We start from the raw sequence: 27,692 nt of genomic DNA on the forward strand, positions 1-27,692 counted from the left end.
AGAGGAGCTGCTCTGCGCTCCTCCCATCAGCGGAGAGAGAGGGGGGGGGGAGGGAGCAGCACCGCGATACATACAACCCAACTGATTCGCAATTCCCCTCTCATGTTTCAGAAAGATTATTCATCTCAGTGCGTCTTAATTTATGATTGGTGTGACAGTTTCTCCTCTGTGGGCGTTTTAAGCACCACGCAGTCGGTGTTTGTGCAGATTGAAGTCACTCTGAGCCGGACTGGACGGTGTGATAAAATACCTGCACTCAGTGACTGTTTATTTCCAGAATGGCAAACCAAGAATTGGTTTGAGTGCAGCACAAGCAGCACTGAAATATCGCAGCAGTGTTATTGTAGTCTATACACTGCCCTACATAGAAGTCCAGGTGTGTTTTTGTTTTGGATTTGGTGTTTTAAAATGTCTTTCATGTGCACGTGTTGGAAACTAGCTGAGGGTTATTGTTACAAGTACTCTACTCAGATACTCAAATACTATAAGTATACTTAAGTATGCACAGCTGATGAAAAACCCTTACCACAAGGGCACCGCTGACTACAGAGGAAGATCATGTGATTTTACTGAAAGCACCAGAGCAGCTTCTGGAGTAGTTTTTATTATTATTATTATTATTATTATTATTATTACAAGTGTATTTTGCATGGCAATTGTGTTATAAACTCATGTTTGATTTGTTTAGGTTAGAAGTTTTATATTGCTGTTATGGGCAATTCACTCACACTCATTTCTGATACTTTACAAGTATAATTTTACTCGTAGTATAATTTTACCTTAGAACTGAAGAAGCTTCTCGGATGAGAGGTGAAACGTCTTCAAGTAACTTAAAGAAGTCCAGACGCTTTTCTTTGCAAGCTCCTTTGACTATAATTTTACTCAGATTACTACTTACAATAATGTTGTTGTTGTTGTTTTGTTCTTTTTTGTATAAGAAAAAGATTGTGTGCATCCCTCTGTAGACATTTCTATCCTCCAAAGTGTGTCATACCTTGGTTCTGTAATCAGGATTTTGGGGTAGTTCACACATTTACAGCTTCCTGTTTTGTAGATCTTGCCTAAAGAGTGTCTACTGAAGTTAAATATCCGTCAGGTCTTGCCTTTTTGCAAGACGCGGTGATCAGTTCTGCTAAACCAGCTGCGCTGAGGTGAGTTCACCCGCAGTTCACAATGAAGTAAATTTGTCCGCAAATATAACTGTAGGCGATTTCACAAGAAATCTGAAAGCAGAAGATGAAACCTTTAATCGCTTTGCAAAATATCATATTGAGCATCATAAATCAATTGGCAAGCTATCAATCGTTCAAGGAAGTAATGTGAACCTTTTGGCAGGCCTGCTCCTGAAAAATATTTACTCTTCCTACGCACCGATTGCTCAAGATTTTGAGATTACCAAAAGTTTTGGTTATTGTCACAGAATGCCTTCTTTAACATGCGATCACCTCTGCCTCACTGGTGTTTGAAACATGTATGCTTGTAGAACATATATGGCCCATGAACATATACAACTTTATTTAATGAATGCACATTTTATCCTCTGATGATACACAATTAGGTTGTTATTTATTTTTCCCAGAAACACCCGGCTGATAAAACAACAGCGTTCATAGATTTCTACACAATCAGTGCAATTACAGTGGGAGTGAGAAGCAGCACTGGTTGATATAGCTGACCTCTTGATTTGTAAATAATATCCACTTACTGTTTGCCAGCTGAGAATATCTTTAGGCAGGGACAACCCTTCTTAACTCCTGTGTAAACACCTTTCAATCGCTCAGCTACCAACTAACATCTTTTGTGTCCACACACACCTTGATTTTTGGCACGTAAACAGAGAGAGGGATCTGAACTTGGGACGAGTCCAGGTTTTGCTCAGCTACACCTGGGGAGCACTCCTGCCAGGATTCAAGATGAAGTCTATTCATTCCCAATCTCAAACAATATCCAGCGCATTCAGCGCAGATGGGCCAAGTGACTTCACCGAGCCAACTTTCTACTTACTGTGTGTAAACACAACAGCACCTCAAATTAAAGATTAAAGCCAGCAAGTTTTAAAATTATCATTGCACGCTCTGGGTGATATTGGATCTGTGCTGATCACTCCCCAAAAAGACACATCAGCAGTTATTAATCTTTCAAATTTTTTGCGCAATTAATCTTTCGTTCAGAGGTTTTAAGCACTGACTGAACTAGTGTGGAAAAGTATTTATGAGCAGAACTTTGGTATTTTGGGTTAAATGCTTATTAGCTTTCTAGGAGAATATGCAGCTGGTTACCTTAGCTGAACAGAATACAAGCTTAGCTTACATTTGGCTGACCAAAGGTTAAAAAAAAAAATTTAAATCCACCTACCAGCACCTCTAAATATCACATATTGGTTTAACAATCCATAGAAAAATCAAGGTAGTTTGACATTTTACATTGATTTATGTGTTGGAAGAACACCACCACAGTCCACAATAAAACTACGTGTTGATGTTTTTATACTCTAGTTTTTGCAATCAGCTAAAGCTTCAGAAAGAGAAGGAGATTGTGTTGTATTTAAAATATACCTCCCTGTTTCCACCCTTTTTATTTAGGCGATGCTGAATATAAAGATTAAAAGATCTTCTCATCTTACTGCCCATCTGAATGCATATTTCTAGTCACTTTGTCAAAGCAGGTTAATCAAGACAGCTCAAGCTGTAGTTCTTGCAAGTTTATTTTTTGCATGATTTCCCTTTCAGTTTGGACAGTGCTCAATATAATCTGAAAATTCGCACAGGTGAGCACATGAAAGCACAGGAATGCGCTTTTTTTTCATCATTATAAGCTTGTCAGTCCTTCCTAAAGGGCAGTTATTCAAAAGCCTATAGGCCCCCTGTAAGGGCCTTGCTTCTTAATAACACCTGGTGTTAAGGAGATCAGCGGGAGGGTTTGTCAGTACATGACAAGAATGGACACTAATCCCAAGCAATACCCACTGGTCCTGCATGTCTCTTGAGTGGGATAATTGATTCCCACACCCTTCTTAAAACATGCTCGCCCCCTCTTCTCAGACCGAGCAACCGAGAAAACAGAGCTTGTTTCATTCTGGCGTCGAGGGAACACCGCTATGAGGACAAAAGCGTGTGCTTTTTCTTTTTCTTTTTTACTTTCTTTTTTCCCCCTAAAGCTCCTATGAGAGTTGAACTGAAGGCTGTCATAAGTGTTGTAGGTGGTAGTAGAAATTTGTTTGGTAATAGACCCTAATCTCTTCAGGTTGTCTGGAATATTCCTCTCTTTGCTGTTGCAGATCCCGTAGCTAGGCCTCCTCCTGCTTCACAGACCTTCTCTCAGAGGAAAACATGCATATAAGGGAACTAAATGCATTTTTTTAATAGATTAAGACAAGTAATACAATGCAGAAAAAGAAACAAAAGCACACAAAAAAATTCCACCAACTTTGTTTCAGCTCCAAGTGTGACCAGAATACTCATTTCAGATTAGAGTGTTAGACTGCAGTGTTACATTTCTTTGCAATTACAATGAGGTTCCCTTTGGGCTTTGAGGTTAGTCTGACCATTGAAATAAGTTGGAATGTAGTGTAGGATGTAAATCGAGTCTGGGGTATTTCCTTGAGAAGGCGAATGCATTCAAAACATCTCAGTGTTACGGCACATATTTTAAGAAACAGGGTATACAAGGCAAATTAGACAATAGGAGGTGATCTAGAAAGATGTAGGCAATTAGCTTAATTCAAGGCAGATTGCATCTCGTAAAAGGTATGCAAAGTTCACGCAGAAATATGGTTTTGCATTCTATATAAAATGTCATTTTGAGTAAAGAGCAAAGATTAGATTCCTCCTCCCTCTCCTCGGAGACTTGTGTATTAGCCTTGGTCTGACCTTGTCTTGATATCACATCCCTGGAGAGGAATGTAAATCGTATCCGTCCAATCCCAACCCAGTTACCACCAAACTCCTTGTTCTCACCACCTCTACTCCGCTGCAGGGCCACATGATCTTTTCCATGTACCAGACATAATTTGTGGCTTAGGTTTGGAGGCTGACGGTGCGTCTGCGCCACTCTGCTGTTTCAGGCAACCGGCGCACCATCTGCAGCAGTTCTCAGCATTCAGGATACATACAGGAAGAGTCCGTCTTCGTGGGCTATCACGAGAGCTCTGGAAACCTCCAATCGCATCCGAGACAGCAACAGTTTGGGGATTACTGATCAATACATTTAACATGTTTTTCTTCCACTAGGAAGATTTTTTTTGCAAGTTAAAAAATAAAGGAGCAAAAAGCCCCACTAAAAAACACGCCGCTCTTAATTTAGGAGACACCATGATTGTTGTCTAATTCTCACTCTTGGATTTCTTGTGCAAAAACAAAACAGTAGCTGCTCTCTCTGTTGTGGAACTTAATCCCAGTCCTTCATTTGTGGCAGTTAACCTATCATCCATGCACATTTTCTAGTGAAGTGTTATGACACACCTGAACCAAATTGTATGCGAGCGTGTTGTGGCCTGAAAATGTTTAAGTATGCACATCTAAGCCACTGCTGCCATGCAACTGCATAATGGATACTTTCCTTCCAAAAGGCATATTTTGGATTGTTTCATTGTATAACAAATTTGTTATGTAACAGCTGTATTAAAACAGTTTTGCTCACGCAAGCCTACATTATGTTTTCTTGTAAACAATGACATTAATATCAGACCGCAGGCTGCTATTGCCCAAGCAGCTTGAAACAATCCACCTCATGGTTTTCCAGCCACGTGTGAAACACCCAGCCTGAGAGGTGTTTGCAGAATTGCAGTTTTCTATTTGCCCTTGAACAAGCATTGCTATTCATCTAGGTTGACTTCATTCGACTGAAGAGAGCACCTAGAATGACACAAAGCAGTCTCAACAGTAAAAGCCAAGACATGTCAGCAGTTCTGTGCCAGGAAACTACAGGTTGCTGTACATAGACAGACGGGATGGTAAATGTATAGTGAATGGGTCGCGGTCCTGACCGGCAGGTGTTGTTGATGGAACGGTATGATCTGCTTTGCTTAGCATTAATGAAACAAGACAGAGTCCAGCCGAGCAGCTGCAGCCGGTGCAAGTCTCCCCCTCTGCTGATTGCAACCTGGGATGACCCCAGGAAAAAGTGTCAATGTGTGGGAAAAGATGAGTGAAGAAGATCAAGAAGACAGAGGAGAAATGAAGACTTTGTCGTTTTCTCAGCAGCTGATAAAAAGCACTGCTCCCTGATATGACATGCAAGGCTGTTCCTGTAACGAAAGCTGTTTTGTCTCTTCGTGCTTTCTGGCCCCCAGAGCTTCATCTCACTGCCCTAATGTGTGACTTCACCACTAAGACAATTATCTGAGTCACTCTGAGGAAAAATCTTATAACCAAAGACCTCCACCAAAGACTGATTTAGACTTGCTTTGACCCACACAGAGAGACAATCATCTATTTGCTTCTCAAGGTTTCAGATCGTGACCTCCTAGGGAGTTGTTTTATTACATTTAGATCAAATTCAGCTTGACTTTAACTCTATGTCTACATATGTGTGTAACAGAACCCTGTATATCCTCTAGTACCCCTTTCACCGATGTGTTTTTGTCTTTTAGGCAATTTTAGTATTAGATATGTTTCCCTTTTATGCTAATACTTCTCTAAAGGACTTCTCTTTGAAGCTCTAATAATGTCTTTTAGATAAACTAAGCAGTTAGTTTTAGATTTGTGACTCTACACTCAGTCAAAATCCTCAAACTTTGCAGCATGAACTTTCTGGGTGACATCTGATAACTAGAGTAATTTGAATTCATTTGAAGTTACTTGTCCAATTTTTCTCCAATTTGCAAAGCAGATTCCTCCCTCACTATATTTATAACTGGCTTCTAGGTTGAGATCTGGTGACTGAAGGCTATAACACACAGTATTCTCACTCATGTTTGCTTCTATTAGTTTATCCTTTCAAAAATGTCTTTAATCTTTTCGTTGCATCTGCTTGGCCCTCCATTCTACTGATCGGCTAAGATGCCATATTACAATAAATGACGTGCTTTAGGTGTGTAGTTAAACACAGCAAATGTGACGTCAACATGAGTTTGAAGTTCCTGATTTCCCTTATCAGGAGGCTTTTTACACCCTGTATTGCCAAGAGGCAAGCGGGGCAGATAGAAACGTCAACGCCTGTGGTAATGCCCATCCTGAAGATAAAGTCAAAGCAGGGGCAGAGCCTTAGCTTTGTTTCCCATGTCTGGAGATCGTCAGAGAAGCACAAGGGAAAGTGATGAGTTGTTTCCAGGTGTGAGCTCGTGGGGCGTGTCACATCTTATTGAGGCAGCACACAGCAAACATGTGGTATTGTTTTTAATGATCATTTACAGGAAAGAGCATTTGTGGTTGCGACACAGCACAACAGATGATGATGATGAGAGAGATCAGTGCAGGCTGTCGCAAATGCTCAGCTTACATCTGTTTTGTTTGTTTTCTTCTGTGCTCGCCAGAACAATCAGAAAACATTATCAAAGTGAACCACCACAGATCAAGTCTGATTTGATAGAAATATTCAATAATGTCAACGACGCAGCTACATAGCTCTTTATTTCCTGACGTTTAACTTGTATTTGTTATCTGTTACTGCATTTCCAACCAATTGGGGTTTTTTTTAATCTAACTTTATTGAATAGATTTATCTTTGATTTTATCTTCTTTTATATTGCTTGACATCAACCTCCCTTCCTTAGAGATATAAAAGTGCTTGCCTTTTTTAAATTTCAGATCTTTACAAAAGCAACCAAAATGTGTGCATACGCGCTTCAAATTTAGATTTTTTTTTCTGTTAAAAGCTCAGCAGTGATAGAAGAGCGGATCACAATTCCACTACAGCGGTGACATCTAGTGGTGCTTTTGCATTTTCACGTAGCACAGACCTAGTTGAGTGCAGTAGCTGCATTAAATCCTTAAAATCCTTTAAATCCTTGTTGTATTTGTTACATCTTATGTAAACACTTTAGTGTAAGAATTAGCATTAACAGCTTCATGTTACACCAGGAAAATATTTGTGGAAAATTGAGTGAAGTAATGAAAATGTGATTAGTTCAGATATTTTTCTATGGCATGATGTTAGCGTGGCTGTGTTTTGTCAAACAGGGGGAGGCCGATGATGCAGAGCAATGACAAGACTCACTTGTCAGACACGACTCCCTTCTAAGGGTGCTTTTCTAAATGTCATCACCATCAGAGTGAGGTCACCATGGGCACACAGAGGTGCCCTGATGTCCTTCTGCTCGCTCCGGGGGAAAACCTGACTAGATGGGCTGCAGGGAATGAAGTAGAGCTGTGAAAGATGGAGAAAAGAAACTGAACACAACCTCATTTACGTTTTGTTAGTGAGCCGGTTATTATAAGAAGACATGTTGATCGTGTGACTATGTAGAAATAACAACATGTTTGCACTCAAATCTTTAAGGAGCTATTTCCACTTCCTGGTAAGTCTTCTATATTCAGGTGCCATAAGCTTAGCAGGCATCACATTTTTCTCATGTATTTAACATTCACTGGCTTGGCCTCAGTACCAGTGCTGACAGCTACTGACTCAGTCCATAGCTGCTCCAAATTCCAGATTTCCACCTCTGCGGTTGCCTAAAACCCACTGACTGTACAGTGCATTTCTCATTTTTATTTAGTGTTTGGTTTTATTTATTTATTAGCAAACAATTTATATTTATGGTAATAGTAGATGAGTTATTTAAAGCAGCAACGACAGTAGGATCCGCAACATTTATCTGACAGTTTGCCATCGTTTTGCTTTAAGAACTGCTTTAATTCTTCAAGGCATAGATTCAATAAGGTGCTGCAATCATACCTCAGAGATGTTCTATATTGATGTGATGACATCACACAGTTGCTGCAGATTGTTGGCTGTACATCCATGACATGAATTTCATTTTCCACCACTTCCCAGAGGTGTTTTATTGGACTGACATCTGGAGACTGTGGAGGTCATTTGAGGCTGTGGTGTTTAAACTGTGTTCACTTTGTACTAAGGGGCTTAAAGTTTGCCAAGAAAATATCCTCCAGACCATTGCACCACCACCAGCCTGAACCCTTGATGCAGGGCTGGATTTATCTGTGCTGTCTTGGTGTTTATGCCAACTGTGTTTAAGAAAAATCCCAGTAGATCACCAGTTTCAGAAATACTGAAACCAGACAGCCTGGCAACAACAACGAAATCAGTAAGATCACCTTTCTTCACCATTTTGATGCTAGGTTTGAGCTTCAGCAGGTCAACTTGTCCGTGTCTACATGCACACAGTTGCTTGCAAAGTTGCATTAATGAGTGGTTGAACATAACAAAGTGACTAGTGAATACATACTGTAGACTAATGCTGCTACTATTATGACTAATGATACATAATAACAACATGATAATAGTAATAATCCGATTTTGATTAATGTCCAAGGAAATAGCAATCTTCAGTTACTGTGGGGAAATATATCCTCTGCTCTTGTTTGAGATTTTTACTTAACATGAGAAAGTTCTCCTGTAGTACATGTGTTGTAAGCAAGTACATGCGGTACTTAAAATAAAAAAAAATAATAAATTTAAAAAAACTACTTCTTCTGTGGCATCATTCCTGTTTTAACTATAATAGCACATATACATACAAATCCATACACCAGTTAAGTCCAGGCAAGGAGTAAAAAGAACAAAAAAAAACCCAAAACGCAGAAACTGTATAAACTTCAGTGTCAGTAAAGAATGAATACTTTAGTAAAAGTAATTGTCTAATGATCATATTCAGGCAAAACATTTACAGACTTAACTGCATTCAAGTCATTTAAAGCTGCCTTACATTCATCAAGTGAGACTCGCTCCTTTAGTTTTAGATGATTCCAGGAGGAAGGAGCTAGGTGCAAATCTTAAGGCTGTTTTTCCAAATTCATTGTAGCAGATAGAAGGAATAACTCTTGGGTATATAAGACAATAAATTCCCACACTTATTGAATATAAGTCTGTAATTAAGATGGGAACAAACCAAGAATAGCCTTCTAAATAGGAATAAACCAGTGCTTGGGTCTATGACGCGACAATGCAGACAATCCAACCTAACGTGCAGTGGTGAGTAAGAGCTTTAAAGTTTGTACTGAATCTTAGTGCTCCGTGATAATGGTATTGCAGTTGATGTTGTAAAGTTAGTTTTATTTGAAAAGATGTGATTACCCTTTGCTTGACTTGCAATGTACAACGATGTCAACTAGATGGCGGTAACATCTAGTCTTCGACCCCATTAAAGGTGTTTTTTTCGTTCTGCGCTGGCTTTCAGCCTTCTGCGCCTTCGGTTTGCCAGCAACGTGAGGAAATTTGAAAATAATGGCAGGCAAAGCTGAGTGGCCACTATGTAGCCAATTAACGAGTCACTGAACCGGCCAGGGAACGGCAAAATGAACGCACCGGGTATACTTATTTTGCAGCAGACCAAGTATGACGGTGTGGAGACCGTAAGAAAGTGTGCAAGACGCACATGGAACAGCTGCATTTGTGCAGTAAAGCAAATAAAACCTTCACTTTGTGCAAGCGTATTTTCTGTACAGGGTAGTCACAGCTATCAAACAATCCATGGCTGGGCATGTGTTGATGCTGCTGCAGCTGAAGCTGCCGTACATTAATCCAGTTTTTTAATTTTTCCTGTTGTTGAACAAATTCCCCCCAAATTCCAAAAAAAGCAATAATAATGCATGTGGATGTTTACTGAAACTGAACTCACTACTCTCGTAGTTACGATCATCTTCATAGCAACGACAGGTGCTGACTAAAACACTGAAGTGACTGAACTTAACTAAAACTTGAAGTAGTGAATTTGTTCCCCCCTCTGTATCGCGTCACCAGCCTCTGATATTGCACAACAGGCAGCTTTTTCCTTTCTTCCTTTTTTAACTCCAACGACAAGCATCACTGCCTGTAGATAAAAGACCGGTCCACCTCATATCAGCTATCAACAGCCACTTGACACTGAGAAGGGAAAAACCGACAGTCAGCTTTTTAGAGTCAGTGTTGCGGCCAATTTTATCGGATATTTTCGTTGGAATGGCAATCTGACAGCTCATCATACAGATAGTAATATTCTTAAGTGTGTAGCATTAGAAGTGGATGAGGTAATACCTTTTGGGAATAAAAGAAAATGTTGCTAATCAGTGGCTTTTAAACGCCAAGGTGCGCCTAATTTATCGGCTGATAAAATTTCAGAAACTATATGCTGCTGACAGAAATCCTGAGGTTTTATATATTTTTCAGATTTTAAACTATATAAAAAGATATTAGCTGTTTATTTGTAGGGAATTTAAATAAAATTTTGTTTTTGCTATTTTTTTTTTTATTATGGCCAGATTTATTAAATTAAGCCAACCCTTCAGCTTGTTAGAAGCACTTCCAAACCTCTAATTTTACATTCATGACAAAGAGGCGCACATAAAGGACTGGAGAGGCTTAATTGTGGTCTGAAGCAATTCACACATATTTATTTCTGCATTTTAGAAGCTTCAAGCCAGGGAGTGAAATCCGGACAGGTTGTTATAGCTACGCAATCCACAGGGGTTCCGATGTCTATTTAAAAACCTTCAGACCCTCCCTCTCTCCTTTAAACAACATTATATATCACACACACGCTGCATGCTAATGCCGAGCAATTCTCAGTGAGCACTAAAACACATCTTAAAATTAGCTCATTCTGGTGTTTGAGTTCAAGCTCCCTGACATGGCAACAGAGGGAACATATCATCAGAATTCCCCCTTTGGCAATACCTGCTGATTGGGTCCTAAAAAAAAAAAAAAAAAAAAAAAAAAGCAAGCGGCTTTTAACTTTTAATATTTGGCTCTGAGAGTTCTGCCACGAGCACTCGCGAAAGAGAGAGTTGCCTCTGATTTTTCTTCTTTCATTTTTTTTCTTTTGGAGAAGAGAAATAAAAAATTGCCAGTGCAGCTTCGTTTTCGTCTTTTGTTTTTCTTTTCTTTTTTCTTAGCACTTCGGTTAAAATCCGTACGCGGATGAGTGCGCATGTAGGCATTCTGCTTGAGATGTTTTACGAAACTTTAAGGATGATATACCTTGGATGTTTCCTGTTGCTCTGTGGGCTTACGCATGTCATGGCAAGCTATCCTATCTGGTGGTAAGTTTAATTTTCATTATTTCCCGGACAAGAAGTGACACATTAAAAAACATGCGGGGATTGTGGATGACCTGTAATTTTGAGTTGTTATAGTTGTGACTGCTTGTCTGTCAGCTGCAGAGCTTTAGCGTGTGGTGACGGTGATCTTTTAACGTTACTTTTTATAATATTATAAGACATGCACAGTGTGACTTTCTAATCGGGTCATTAAAATGACATTTAGTAACCCATGGAAACCGAAAGTATACAGGCGAAAGGATGGGCTGAATTGTAAATGCAAGAGATGAACGAAACGTGCAACTTTGCAAATCGGGAGCAATTTTGATCTCCAGAATGCAGCAGGTGCAAACTTTATGTGCTTGGAAGCGTGTGTCTATGTGTGCTCGTGCGTCCAGTGTGTGCGTGTGTCTGTGTGCGCGCGCGAGCGTGGTGATGGTGATGTTGTCATTGTATGTTGCCATGTGTTGTCATTTTTGCACTTAGCTCCCGACTTCATGTTTTCAGTCTTTCTGCCATGTAAATGCCAAAAAGAACCAAATGCGTGACGCTGACATTAATGAAGCAGAGCAGAGCTGCGTTAAAATTACGATAGTGTAATTAGTTAAAAAAAAAACTACAGGATTATTGTATTTTGGTATGTTGTGCTGTTTTGTAATATTTCAGCTTCATCCATCAGTCTTAGCTGTTATCAAAGCACAGAAATATACACACATATATATATATATATATATATATATATATATATATATATATATATATATATATATATATATATATACACATATATATATATATATATATTTCTGCCTGATTTCTAATAAATCATTCAATATTTGGAGGACGCTTAATCTACTTTTCTTAATGGGTCCCCTGGTGGTAAGACTGATGAGAAACTAATTACATGCTCAGCTGGAAGGAAATCCTGATATAAAAGTGGGCCCTCTGGATGGAGCGATGGGGGGACTGCACAAACTACTTTTTTTTTTTTTTTTTTTTCCAGTGTAATTGAATGTTTGGTTTACTTTATTTATTTGATGCCAGTGCAAGATAAAGTTTTGCATTTTTTTTCTTGGTACTTTGGCAAACACAGCCAGGGAAAACCTTGAAATTCACCCTTCATAAGAGTTTTCTTTCTTCTTTTTTTGTGGAGCTTGTTATGAATGACACAATGGAAGAACAGTTTTCCATTCTGTCATAGCTGAAACCCTGCAGCAAGCCCAGAGCTAACTTCTGTGTTGATTGTTTGATTTTGGAGGGTGCCAGTGATTGAAGGGTCTAACAACAGGGGTAAACATAATGGAAGCAAATTTTGCTGCATCACTCCCGCCTATACAAATAATGTCTAAGTGCAAAAGTAACTCATGAAATCACTTTTCAGTTCTTTCATTCCTGACACAATGCTGAACTTTTTTTTAACTTGAAAGATTACTTGAGTGATTTTTCTGTCTCATGGCAACTCATCCCAAGTCAAATAATGTGGTTCCTTTGGGATTGCACTTAGCATGCCTGCATTGTCTTTCCGTTTGCTAACAGCATGCCAGCCATCTATGATCTAGACCTTCTGTGAAAAGCAGCTTACGATGTTTTGCTGACAGAAGCTTGCCTTCAAGCAGCCATGGGAGCTGCATCACTCTCAACCCCTGCACCGCAGTCGTTCTTGGGGATACGGCTCTGCACTAAGACAGGTTCATGTCTGTCTATTCTCGACCTGCCATGACATAGCCTGGCTGCACCCGCCACCCCACCACCTTCTTCACTGGTCCACCCCACCTTAGAAGATAAATACCTGGAGGTGAAAGCTTGCCGCACATTCCTTTTCCCAAACATATTCTCTTGATGTCAAAGTCGGCTCCAAGGCCTCAGGGCCCACAAGTAAAGTGGTAATTCTAAGGCACCCTGCTTGGGCTTGCTGAAATATGCATTAAACTTGTACTGGATAAACTTAGATGAGTGGGGGAAACTTTGTACTGAGGCAAAAAGTCATATACATCGTATATATTTTGCTTAATTTATCTGTAACAGTTATCACTAAGGTGCTCCTTTGAAAACAATAGCCTTAAGAGCATGAGTGAATCCTGTGTTTCCTCATTAGTTGTACTAAACATCACATGTGCAACATCTCTGCAAAGCAGGAGAAAATCAGTGGATTTCTTTTTTTTTAGAAAGAATTAAAGAGATTAAAGTTGCCAAGACTCAATAAATACCTAAAATCTAAATAATACAGCAGGTATTTTAAAATAGTTGTTGGAATTAGTATCCAACAACACAGTCTTTTGTGCAATAACTTCTTAAAAAATCATAAATCATCCATGGTGAAACATGCCCCGCCGCCTCTCACGGGCCATTTCCTAACACAGAAAAGAGGTGGCAGGGATTACTCAGCCCCAATGAGACAGGCATGGAGACTCTTGAGCCAAGCAGCCTAAGCACACTGACTCACATTGAGCTTGTGGGGTACAGTTCAAGACAGTGACAGGGCAGAAATACCTCTGCTGACCCTCATTGGTGTGAGTACAAGGACCTTTAAAGTTGCTGGTTTTCCCAAGATGATATTGCCACTGACCTTCATGATTACCTGCTGTTGAGATGCACACTTGCCAAAAAAATTTGAATGCAGGTTCAAGAAGAGACAGAGAAAGAGCTACAACTGACAACTCCCTTCAAATCCATTAAAAAAAAGAGAGCTCTGCTCCTAACCTGAACATCTGTACCAGTTCTCTTTGGCTGATGAACTTTCACCAGTAAAAAAGAGGTCAATTGTAGTAGGAAACTGCCTTGTGTATTGTTGTTTGTAGCAGACAAAAGGCAGATAAATGCGATATGTTCTGAAGAGGTTTTTAGCATGCCATTGCTCACTTACTGGCTGTCTCATTTATGATGAATTAGGCTGGTGTAGTCTGTAGAAATTAGGCAAGAAATTCTGTTGAAACCAATGTGACTCATTGCTTTGATGTTTTCTTGGGAGAAATAACAGGAGTAACTCATTGGGTCAGTTCATGGCTCAGGAGCACCTTTGACACCTGGCAGACATCCTTAATAATTACAGAGAGCTGAAAATCAACCTTTGAATGTAAAACCTAATTGAGGTATTAAAGGTTGGTACGATGAAAGCCATCAGAAACCGTCAACATGTGGGGTCATTTGACTGTGAGGCTCTTTCTTTTCTTCAGGTTAAAAAAAACCCTGCCTGAGGGCCAAAGTCAGGAATTTGGTAATCTTGTTTTGATCAGCGATTAGTCCTTGAACAGCAGTGAACAGGTCAGCAGATAGTGAGCTAACTGCAAAGCAAAACACTGCACACCTGCTCTTAAGCTGCATTTATAGAGAATCTACATTAACCATTATGACTCCAGCATCGCCCAGGGGATGACAAACTGAACACTCCTTCCAGCGTTCAGTCCTTAATAGACAGTTGATGTAAATTAAGGGCTTGTCTTGATTGCCAGCAAGCTACTTTGTAGCTACTCCAAAAGGTATTTGCCAAAGATAACAGGAACTGTGCTATTCAGTAATTTGGCTGTTCTGTGCCATTATGAAAGAGTCAAAGTGCTGATTTGATAATTTACCATAGAAGGCAATTACTGCAGGCCAGTTATTCATGCATTAAAAGAAAAAATGTCATTTTCATCCATCTGTTTTCCATCCATGCTTCTATCCAGCTTATCCCGGCCAATTTATTAATTTTTATAGATATATATATATATAATCAAATGTATTTAAAAGGAGAGTTCAGAATCCAAATTCAAACCTGTTAACTGCTTTTATATTGGTAGAAGAGAAGAATTAGAAGCCGGAAGTAAATATTTGATTTGCTTTGGAAATCTGTTTTTTAAGTCATTGAGGGGCAGAGCTTTGCTGTTTTTAGGCTAAAGACAAATCGAATCAGCCTCCAACACTTTTTGCACTGCTTGGTTAGAATTCTAAGAAAACTATATAAAATTTTAAACAAAATGGCATAAATCAGTATGCCTTTTGTGCAATGCGGAAATTCCAAAACATGGCCATGCAAGCACCCTGCAGCGTCTTTTTAAGTCCTTCTTAAAAATGGGTCATTCATAAAATGGATATCCAATATCTGTGATTACTACCTGCTAAAAGTCTTAATTGAGAGGACACAGAAAATAAAGACAAAGAGAAAGCAATACAGGCACAAAGAGAGCAAGAGAGAGAGAGAGAGAGATGTAATCAGTGAACCAAGTTTGCACTTGTTGTATCCCAGAATACCTTCCTCAAAAGAAAAAAGGAGGGGAGGTTCAGCGTTACTCTTAATACACTCTCTGAAGTTTCAGCGTAGGGTTTGCACTCTTATTACCCTAAGCTGAAGGCCTGTTAAGTGTGCGGACAGTTAATAACAAGGTGCAGTTTTCCAAGTTGTCAGCTTAAGGTCTATGAAGACCTCTGGATGCATAACGGACTTTCATCTTAAACAGAAACACTGCCTGCTTCTGAGACTGCAGGGCTGCAATTTCAATACACACAAAGGCCAGGTGCCTGCAGAGAGGGTAGTTGAAGGGATAAAGAATGGATGTCTAATGGTAGCATCTGATACAGAAAAATAAACACACACAATCAAACGTACTCAGACGTAAAATTACACTGCACCAGGAGGGAAATTAGTCCCCCACTTGAGTGGTGTTATATCAGTAGATAAAGATGCAGACAGATAAGATATAATTATCCAAATGCACTGACAACACGACTTCCTTTCTGCTTGTAGGTCACTAGCAGTCGGCCACCAGTACTCATCACTGGGCACTCAACCTATCCTTTGTGGCAGCATACCAGGCCTAGTGCCCAAGCAGCTGCGTTTCTGCCGGAACTATGTGGAAATCATGCCGAGTGTGGCTGAGGGGGTGAAGATTGGCATCCAGGAGTGTCAGCACCAGTTCAGAGGCCGACGCTGGAACTGCACCACGATCAATGACAGTCTGGCCATTTTTGGTCCAGTGTTAGATAAAGGTAATGTTACAAAGCACACAGAGTTTTCTTTCCTGCTACTTTTCTGTCAAAAAATAACAATTTGTAGAGTCCTTAAGTCTATAAAGATATTTTCTTGAAGAAATGCCACTTATCAGTAAAAAGTAGGCAACACTTTTTGCAGAAAGAAAAACAAACTATGCCTTTCTTTGACAGGAAAAGATGACCAGAGTAAAGTAGTATTATTAGCTTATGATGACTCCACTGTCTTTGAATATGTATTTGAGAATGTCTTAATCTCTGCAAAGTTCTTGGAAGTATTTAGCTCTTTAAACCGACTGAAAAAAAAGAGCAATAAAAGTGACTTATCATGTCTCTCTCCTGATTAACTCTCCCATTAACAATTCTATATTCCCTTTGTCTTATATTTGCATTAGAAGAGCTGCACTCCCAGCATGCATCATTCATTATGCTGATTCAAATCCTTGTTTAAATAGACTTTAGACTGAACAAGTCTCGGGGGTCTGCATGCATGCAACGATGTACACGACTAGCCTAAGTCGAGTGAGTTCTGTCTTGTTGGAGTTTTCTTTAGGAGGGGATCCCCTGTGATTGCTGGTATTTTCTTCTGATGTACTTTACCCAAGAGATGAACTGAACTGAAGCATAGAGGTTTTCCAAAATACATTTTAGCTTATGCAGTGATAATTTTCAGGCATGTGTCTAATCATGAGCTCAGGCAAGAGAAATCCCCATTGCCCAGAAAACTAGCCATAAAACCAAGAAAGAAAGAAAGATGATATATGTGTATATTTAATAGTTAATGCAGTTGATCATAATAAAAATTTTAAAGAGTGAAATATTTCTTAGTAATTAATGAGGGGCTAGTGCAATATTTAGAGTGCAGACATAAGTGTGATCTTTTTACTTTATTCCATCTCCCAGCAGGAAAGCAAATGAGACTGTTTCCCAAAACATCAGATTCACACTTTGATTGGATAGATGAATTCTTCTTCCTGATTTCTGAAATGAGTTAAAATCAAGAATCCATGCAGGCCCCAGTGGCTGAGGGTCGTGATCCAAACTCATCATCTAGTTTACGGAAGACTGATGTAAACACAAGGGGGCCGGGGGTCATGTAGGGCAATTGCTTTTAATAAACTCTTGAGCCAGTTGATAGAAGAGGCTGGAGTTGAAGTAGGTGGCTAACGATAGGGGTTCTCAATCCCACTGCTATTGTGGTGCAAAATGCCACCACGTCTTTCCCTCTGCATCCCCTCCCAGGCCTAAATTGCAGGGGTGCTGACTGGAAAGAGAAGGCGGCTACTGGGCTCTAGTAAATCATTTTGATTGGATTAAGGTCACTCAGGCCCTTAATAATGTGAGAGGTCAAAGTGGCTGGATTAAGTGCCTTTGTCAAAGGCTGAGGAGAGTAGCTCAGGGGCTCACAGGCCTTTGATAGGACTTAGTAGGAGAGAGCTTCCATTTCATTGGATTTGATTGATGCTAGTGTTTGTCCATGCAACCAGGCCATTGTCCTCACTGGTGTCAGTTTGTCTGAAATTCAGATTCTTGTTAGTCAGTTTCCTCCTTCCTTTTTGTTGCCAGATTTGAAAGGAAGAGTAGGCACCTTTATTTGCTACAGAGGCTTAGTTACTGTCAGTTCAGTGCATCACTGCCCGTGTCCACTTCAACTCCACTGAGAACATTAGAAGTTTGTTTTAAAGAAGTGGATTAAGAGGGACTAAAGGAGTAAAGCCTTTACAAAAAAGAAGGCAATGTAGTAAACGGAGTTGAACTACAACTAAAAAATCAATTGAAATGAACAGGTTGTGCATTTTGAAGATAAGTTTAATGGGTTACATTAAACTATATGCACATAAAAATGCTCTTACTCAATGTGAGCATACATTAGTTGACCACACAAACACTCATCTAAGAGTATTATTACTTTAGAAAAAAGCATATCTTATATCATGTTCTCTCCTTACACATGGTCTAAACCTCTTTTTTTCTCCACACCCCTGCCTCCAGGCTATGTCTGCGTCAGTGCTCATTAATTTACATTAACTAAAGTGTCAAAACATGCACCACTGGAATCTGCCTGTGATGAAAGGTAATAGAAAGCTGCACAGGTGTTCCTCAGTCTGCAGAGCCGATCCCAGAGCTATTTCGGCATTCTTGGTATTTACAGAAAACCTGAATGCTATATGGGTATAATCAGTCTCCAGTTTATGACTCATGTGATGGGATTAGGTTTCTTTGCTATAAAAAGTGGACAGTCACAGTTTCACAAGTCTTAACACCCGTACAGGAAGTCAATGCACCGTCATTTTTCTTTTTGAAGATAATGAAGTTCACTGGAAATTCCTATTATGTAATTTGTTAGCGATACTGAAAAGTTTGACACTATTGTAGCTCTAGCTTGTCTTCATTCACTGTGGGCACGTTTGCACTGGGCAGGATGCTTTGTTTGCCAGGAAATACAGATACCTAAATTGATCTAAATTATTAAGTTCCATCTAAACTAACCAGGAAAAGGCCAGGGGATGTGGGTTGTGACCTATGACCTGAGGATGAGAAAGAGTAACTATTTAGGATGAGCCAAAAGGTCCCTGCATTTCATGAGACGTATGTCTCTCCATGCTGGGGGAGGGAAGCTGGCTCACCAGTATATCATTAACTCTGTGCAAGAAAGAAAGAAGGGATGTGGTAAATGGAGTTGATGGGGGGACCTTAGCCCCACTCCCCGCTGGGCACTGCTCAGAGCACAATATCTTCGCAACCATGAGATTAAGCAGGAGAAAAAGTGCTTTTCCCCATTCACACGCCCTTTAGATTGTTTTATTAAACCATTTGAATAGGGATTTCCCTGTCTGCCGACAAGCAGGGTCCAGCCAATGCATAGTTCTCTGTTGCTATGACTTAACTTGGTCCCCACTAATCACTAGCCAGGGCAAATTTCATATAAAATATCTGGGGCTATTGTGGGACTAACACAGCGTGACAGTGGCAACACAATAGGGGATTCAACCCCCCAGCAGGTTGTAGGGACCGCTTGGCCTGCCAGAGTCTGGCAAAGTTTGGTGGAAAAGCATTGTCTGAGAAGAAATACCACAAATTGGTCATAAAACTAAGGAAAAGCAGTGGAGCTAATGTCACAGGTGGAGTTTCCAGGTACAGTGAATGCTGTCAGAGGTGGATTTAAATCCAAATGAAAACACGCGTTTAAAAAAATGGGTGATTGTTCTGATTAAGTTTTCATTAGTACCTTCCAGTGAGTTTTTACTGTCATGTATAAATGGGTCACACAAACACAGAACAGTGATACCATACCATCGAAACTAAATTTAGAATGTGTTGTATGTTTATAGTCAATATCAACAAAAAAGGTAATCTGATGAATCAGAAGCTTGCAGGTGGGGCAAATGGGGCAAATTTTCAGCAAAGCTCTTCAAAATTTTAGAGATATTTCCATTTTCTTGAATGCTTATTCATTTGATAACACCAGGCTTTGTGAAGATCTTGTAAAGTAGCTTGTGAAAATTGTAAATACTATATAAGAAATCTATTATTTCACACAGAAATGCCAGGATATTTTTCGTGTGCTTCAATCCTTCTCCACTGACTATTTTACCACAACATTGCACTCCCCTCACATAATTCTATGACAAGTTCACAGAATATCTATGCTGATGGCTGTGCGCTCTTTTTAGTAGCACAGAAGTATGTTCAAAGATATTTTCAGACACAAATGTTAGTTCCAAAATCCTTTTTCGGCATTTGAAATTAAATCTGTTTTCTAAGTCACTTCAGATTTAATGTAAGCCAAACACCTTAGATATTCACTCAAACTGAAAACACAAAGCTCATGCTCAGTCAGCTTTAGATGAAGCATGGTGATGTGTAATTAATCACTGTAGACAGTTCCTTCATGGCGCAGTCTTTGGCTACTTTGACTTTTCACGAAAATGAAACAACACCAAATAAAAAGAAACGTGTTGGATTCACAAAGTGGGATTTGAGGAAGGAGAGCATTAGTTCAAATATATTTGAACATTAGTAACCTTGTGTGTATACAGTAGTGGTAATGAAATGGGTGGTGAGGGATGCCAGTAGACCTTTTCTCTTGCATCATTGTTTCTAATGCCCTTTAGTCCTGGAACTGGTTGGAACCTGCTGTAAGGGAGGAGCTCGTTCTCCCCTCAGCTTTATATGCCTTTACTTTTTTTCTTTTCTTTCTTTCTTTATCATTTTTTGTTCTTCAGACAGAAACGTGCACTGTTTCTATCAAACACATACTCAAACACATCTCACGCAGACAGCGCAAGATTTCAATATTGATCTTAAACCATTTCTTTTACTCTTTTTTTTTATCTTTAGTGTGTTCAGTTCATGTTTACTCCTGAAGTTTCCACTTCATCCTGTCTCTTCTCCTTCTTTGTCTTTGCTTGTGTTTTTGCAAGACCATACAAGTACATATATTCAAAGCAAACACTCCGTCTAATGATTCATGTTAAAGCAGCAAGGAAAGGATAGAAGGAAAGTCTTTCCCTTTTTGGAATGGTATATCTGTTCGCTAAAGACCCATCTCCATGTTGTGTCTATGAGCTGTCCCCTCAGTGTGAGGCTGTTTCCTAACCTTTCAAAAGCTTAATTGAGTCTCTTAATTATAGGCCTGTCAGGCCCGTCTCTTCCTCTCATCTCTCTGGAAGATCCTGATCCCTCTGACTCATCAGTTAGCTATGTCAGACAGAGACGTAGAGGCCTTGCTGGCCTTATTTAGAGACAGGACGATTGATGTCTGGTTAAATTAACCCACACACTGTTGCGATATAGTAGATACAACCCAAATACAAGCAGCAGACAGGAGTAAAGGTCTACTTAGTTTGTTTGATGCTTTCTTGTTTTGTTTGGTTGAAGATGTTTGCTGCCAGCATATCTTACATATTATTAAATTTACACATTGTATATATTATATATTATGTATTAAAGCTATATCTTTCTTATTCATTTTTATTTAAATTTAATATAAATTGAATTCTGGAAATACTCAAGAGATACATTATCCAAGTGATGCTTGTCTGTCTTTGTCTTTCCAGCCACTCGAGAGTCAGCTTTTGTTCACGCTATTGCCTCAGCGGGAGTGGCGTTTGCGGTGACCCGTGCCTGTGCCGAGGGTTCAGCCAACATCTGTGGATGTGATACACGTCACAAAGGCCCCCCTGGTGAGGGCTGGAAGTGGGGTGGCTGCAGTGAGGATTTGGAGTTTGGAAGCATGGTGTCCCGGGAGTTTGCTGATGCAAGAGAGAATCGGCCTGACGCACGCTCAGCAATGAACCGCCATAACAATGAAGCAGGGAGAGTGGTTAGTTCTCTTATTCATGTTTTTGCTGTGTCTGTGGTAGCAGTTCTTCTGCTTTTAAAAGTTATATTAACTAAACTTTATTTTTTTTAATCTGTAGTCTCTCAACGACAACATGTTTCTGAAGTGTAAGTGCCATGGACTCTCTGGCAGCTGCGAGGTCAAGACATGCTGGTGGTCTCAGCCTGACTTCCGAGTTGTTGGGGACTACATGAAGGACAAGTATGACAGCGCTTCTGAGATGGTGGTTGAGAAACATAAGGAGTCCCGTGGATGGGTGGAGACCCTGAGACCCAAGTACAACTACTTCAAACCCCCTACAGAGCGCGACCTGGTTTATTATGAAAGTTCACCCAATTTCTGTGACCCCAATCCTGAGACCGGCTCCTTTGGCACTCGGGATCGCATCTGCAACCTGACGTCCCACGGCATAGACGGGTGTGACCTCTTGTGCTGCGGCAGAGGTCACAACACGAGGACTGAGAAAAGAAAGGAGAAGTGTCACTGTATTTTCCACTGGTGCTGCTATGTCAGCTGTCAAGAGTGCGTGAGGGTGTACGATGTGCACACCTGCAAATAGAGAGGTTTTTGTCTTTTCTCACCAAAACATAATGACTTCACTGGGTTGAAGAAGAAATGCAGATTCCCACCTGCAAGACCAGAGAGACTGTAAAGCTCTGTGACATGTGCGCGGACAAAGACACAACTGCCTCGTGTTTTTGTTTTGATGCTACAAAGAGTGAGTCTCTGCCTAAATTAACTGAAACAGCTGAGTAGGTGTCAAAGTCCACGAACGTCACCCTGATGGATGGATAGTTGTGATGATGGCAATAATGTTGATATCCTTACCGAGCATGAAAAAGGTGTCCTGATGTAGGAAAGGAGAACTTGACAAACACCATATTGGTGATTTTTTTCCCAGTGTAGTTACTTTTAATCAAGAATAGTCCAGCACTACCAATGCTTTCAAATCTGCAAGGCAAAAAAAAAAAAACATTAAAAAAAGGCATTTCGTTGAAAGTGAACGTTTCCTTCAGTGTGTAATCATCGCTTGTTTTTGCAGTGAAAAGTAACAAGAGTTGTGAGCAGGTCACATGATCAGACACTCAACAGCATGTTTTCTCCTCCTCGACATGACTACTTTATTTGCGTATTTTTGAACACTAACACGATCATTGTGTGCGTGAGTGTTTCTTTTACAAAGTGTTATATGTTACTGATGTTTGGGTAAGAATGCACTTGCACCTGAGTGAATGTAGTTGTTTGCTGTGATGTGTTTACATTCTCAATCTCTTAAGCTAACCAGTTAATATCTGCTTTAAACCACTAATTTTATTCGCGAGTAGAAAGGAAGCCACATCCAACAAGCGTCGGCAAAACGAGAATATAGTACGCAGTCTGCACATTTCCTGAAAGGCCAGAGAACACCTGGATCAAAAAAACCATCAAGAGTTATGACCAAAGACCAGAAAAGAGCCTCCCCATCCACCGCATGAGGCTGTGATAGTCAGTACCATTGATGAATATGAAGCATGTTCTCCTTATTCTTAACAGTATTAGTGATGTGCCACGTGACTCGGTGTGGGGAAAGCTGTTATTTATTAAAGGTGTATTCCCATATACACATATAATATAATATTTAATCAAATAGAAGCATACTCCCTGGTAAACACAGCACAAATGGTAATTTAAAAAAGCAAAAAAAGAAAGCAGACAAAGCTGTATTTTATAAGCTCTCAATATTGCAGTGTAATTTGCAGTAATGTGATGACCAAAACGTGTGTATGCGATCATCCTCAGCCGTGGCTTTTTGTTCCCAAACTAAACAACAAGCAGCATCACTGAAACTATCAATACTTCCTTTGTTTTAATGCTGCTACGATAATATGTGTACGTGTTTAGGTCCTTACACACAGTTTGTCCTCGTCTGTCTGTTTAATATGTGTATTCTTTGGCATGTATTGATTCTTTCTGTGAAAGAAATCTATTATAAGTAGTTTGGGTTAAAAAAAAAAGTGAAGTTTTACTAATTTTTGCATACAGTTTAACCAAATAGACCAGAATAGAGTTTAATATGTTATTTTAGTCATCTGTTACCTTGTAGTCATGCTAAAACACCAGGGCTAAGATGAAACACGTTGTGCTCTCTTAATTTGAGAAGAAATACAAAATAAAAATTCTTTTTTTACTTACGTGGAAAATATAAAACTACTGAAAGCTGAGACAGAAAGTTACACAAAGTTTATGAAAAGTGCGTTTCACTGATCGCCTCCACTGTGGAGGAGTGTGTAGAGTTTCTCATTAATGTTTACAGCTAATGTAATGCTACGTCTCAGGCGTGCGCGTTTAATTCAAAAATGCCCACCCAGGATTCGATAACGTCACGACTGAAAATATCAATAAACAGCCATAACCAGTTTCACATTTTAGATCATTTTTAGCAAACTACGCAACAACCAGCATTCATACTAAAAGAGCTGTTACAGTACACTTTTTCTGTGAGTGATCGCCTGTATGGATAATTTGGTTCGTTCTAATTTGTTTTTGTTAAGTCTTTAAATCCAAAGTTTTGTACAAACTAGTTCTGTGTTTTTATGAATTTCTAAAAGCCGATGTTTTTTTATAATTATTTATTTTATGCTATGTACATATTAGTAATTAAAAGTATATATTTGCGGAAATACATGTTTTGAAATGGTGTTGTGTGACTTGTAACTTGTAGCCTTTTTACCTCATCTCTGTTGTTCCACTGACTGGATACAGGTGTTTGTCCTACTGCCTGTAGTAGATTTCTAAACGTTAACTCTGTAACACCAAAATAAAATAAAAAATATTTTAAAAAAGAAAAAAAAGAGACAATGTTTCTTTTTCTGTGGTTGAAGATTTTTATTACAGTTTTTCTCAGTCGCTTTGGTGCGTTTCTCAGATCAGAATTGAAATTCTCATAACTATTAGTTCAACCTCCACAACACTCAGTCATTTGTGCACATCATAGTAGCAATTTCTCCTCTCTCTGAACAAACTTCAAATGATTTTGGACATGAATCAGTTGCTTCCATACATTTCCCTGCTGCTTTCTGACATTTCCATTTGCTTATGTCATGTCAGTCAAAAGTAATCATACCTATGGATGCTGAATAGTCGTTCCCAATAAAACTAATAGTCATACATCCATTGCTTGAGTCATCACACACAAAATTGTTGAACTAGTTATCACATGCCAAATATTGGCCATCTGTCAAGCAAATCTTATACCTTTCTGTATCATTTTTCCTGGAAATGTCTCCGAAATTGAACAATTGATCTCAGGTGAATTACAGCTGTCACTCATGAGGAGGCGTGTGAAAGTTTAGTTGTAACCAATGACAAACAACTTGTTCACTGTCAATTATGGATGAATCCTGTGAATCCCCAATTGGCAAGCATATATAAACTGCGCAGGAGCTAGTGTGTACCATTTCTACACTTCTGTGACACAAAATGGAAGGTCAGCACCGTGGAAGAGGGGTGAGGATGCGGGGAGGAAGGGGAAGGGGAAGAGGGAGAAGAGGCAGAAATAGGCAGATTCCTAATGAAATAAGGGCTACAATTGTGGACCATGTTGTCAATCACGGCCTCACCATGGAGGAGTCTGGTCGAAGGGTGCAACCCAATATTGGAAGAACTACTGTCAGTTCAATCATTCAAACATTCCGTAGGGAAAACAGGTATGCAAACAGTAATACACTGTACTGTACTGTGCCATCTCAGACACATCACATGTTACTGTACTGTATTTGCAATTTCACAAAAAGTTCACTCTGCACCACATAGGATTGTAAGATAACCTCGCGGAGACGGAAGAGGGCCCCTTTTTACCCCACAGCAAAAAGAAGCCATTTGTGCAATGGTCATTGCAAACAATGCAATAAAGCTGAGAGACATACAAAGCACTGTCATAGAGAATTACACGGTATTTGGCAATATTGAATCTGTTTCAATTTCAACAATTGACAGAGTACTCAAGAAAAATGAAATCCACATGAAGCAATTGTATAAAGTGCCATTTGAACGAAACAGTGACAGGGTGAAGGAGATCCGTCACCAGTATGTGCAGGTAAAGCTGGTCTTCTATGTTCTGCACTGCAAACTGTTTTACAGTACTTCGTAGTTTCATGCAGTACACTTGCAATTCCACAGCACATACTCTACAATGTGTTTTACTAAATGCATGCATTACTGTTTGTTACTGTACACAGGCATATTGTGACATTGCATTTCTGTCTCTCTCTAAAGCGTGTACTGGAGCTGGAAGCCAGGGAAACACTGCACACATTCATATATGTTGATGAGGCAGGTTTCAATCTGGCCAAAGGCAGAAGGCGTGGAAGAAATCGCATTGGACAGAGGGCAACCACTGAAGTCCCTGGTCAGCGCGGAGGGAATATTACCATGTGTGCAGCCATCTCAGACAACGGCGTCCTCACCCATATCGCCCTTCTTGGTCCATACAATACCCAACATCTCCTGACATTTTTAGACACTCTTTACAGGGACCTAGTCCCTGAGAATGAGAGAGGTGGAGGCCAACTCAGCAAGTATGTTGTTGTCTGGGATAATGTCCGTTTTCACCACTCCCATCAGGTCAGAGAGTGGTTTGCAGCACATGACAGAATTCTGGTTGAATATCTCCCTCCATATTCCCCATTCCTTAATCCAATAGAGGAGTTTTTCTCTGCCTGGAGGTGGAAAGTTTATGACCGGCATCCACATGAGCAAATGGCCCTGCTAGCAGCCATGGATGCAGCATGTGACGACATCACAGCAGGGTCCTGCAGAGGATGGATTCGCCACTCCAGGAGATACTTTCCTCGCTGCATTGCGAGGGATAACATCTGTTGTGATGTAGATGAAAATATGTGGCCAGACAGACAGGAACGTCTGGATGTGCCAGAATGATTTACTGCACTGTTACATGTGCTGTTTATTGTTCACATTAGTGCACAGCTCTACCAAATGGGTGATTTTATGTTTACATGTATTCTACAGTGAACAAGTGACTGTAGCATATTTTTCTTTTGCACAATTCTGTAGGATTACAAACACTTCTACACAATGGAAATGTGAAACGTACGTATTCAGTGTCTCAGTTACTCCCAAGACTCCCATAACATCTACAGTGACTTTACTGCACATTTCAGATGGCTGTACAGGTAGGCCATAGTGCTGTCGTCAGCATTTTCAGGTGTCACCAATTGTTTTTGCAATGGGAAACACTGAAATTATAAACTGTCATAGTGGAAACATGACAATGCCATTTGACTATCTTGTTCATAAAGATGGTGTCAAGACTTTTCATTTTGATGGCACTGACAGTTTCATTGACATGGATACTTGCTTTTGAGGTATGGATAATCAATTCTGTGCATGTGACGTGCTTTTGCAGGCTATCCACTAGGTTTTGCAGTTTGCACTAATTGTTTTGGGAAATGCACTAACTGCTGTGCAAATGTTAGTGGTGTTCTGAGGAACGCACCAAAGCGACTGAGAAAAACTGTAAAAACATGCACAACTGGTGTAGAGCACCCTGAATTACGTTGTACATGTACAACTACAATAAAGGCTATTCTATTCTAAAACAGGGGCGTGGCCAATTCATTTCCCCAAAGGGTCAGATTGGACTGGGACTCTCTAGATTAATTTTATCTCTTCATAGACTTATTGGGGCATGTGCTCATTTTGGCCCTTGGGAAAATGCCAACCCATTATCAAAGATAAAAGTGAAAGATAGATAGATAGATAGATAGATAGATAGATAGATAGATAGATAGATAGATAGATAGATAGATAGATAGATAGATAGATAGATAGATAGATAGATAGATAGATAGATAGATAGATAGATAGATAGATAGATAGATAGATAGATAGATAGATAGATAGATAGATAGATAGATTTATCTTTTAAGCAGAAAATTAAAAATTGGTATGTTGAGTTAGTCATAAACACCAATAGATTCAGATCCTAATGCCCAACCACAGGCTTTGGATTTGTTGTGGGACAAAAGAAGAAAAAATAAGGCTGGACTCATAATTTGATTCCTTTGAGAAACTGCAGAGGCCAGCTGTGCTTTTTAAGAAACAATAATGGCAAAAAAAATTCTTAGTAATGAGAGTTTAGAATAAGATGGAGCTTTGTTGAGGAGAAAGACCTTATCTCAAGATAGATTAGGAGTTGGGTGTGAATAGAGCCCACCAGTGTTCCAGCTCAGCTGCTGGACCCCTGATAGTCTTTG

General features: G+C 39.7%; 1 protein-coding gene across 1 annotated transcript; it reads left to right on the top strand.

Moving 5' to 3' along the window:
- The first annotated feature begins 10,225 nt into the window (after positions 1-10,225).
- wnt3a (wingless-type MMTV integration site family, member 3A) lies at positions 10,226-24,269 on the top strand. The gene is made up of 4 exons (XM_026150682.2): positions 10,226-11,135; positions 15,853-16,094; positions 21,155-21,420; positions 21,518-24,269. Exons 1-4 carry the CDS (start codon positions 11,014-11,016, stop codon positions 21,995-21,997), a joined length of 1,110 nt encoding a protein of 369 aa, XP_026006467.1. The 5' UTR covers positions 10,226-11,013; the 3' UTR covers positions 21,998-24,269.
- Positions 24,270-27,692: the final 3,423 nt, after the last annotated feature.

Source organism: Astatotilapia calliptera, chromosome 18 (assembly GCF_964374335.1).
Source record: "Astatotilapia calliptera chromosome 18, fAstCal68.1, whole genome shotgun sequence".
NCBI lineage: Eukaryota > Metazoa > Chordata > Actinopteri > Cichliformes > Cichlidae > Astatotilapia > Astatotilapia calliptera.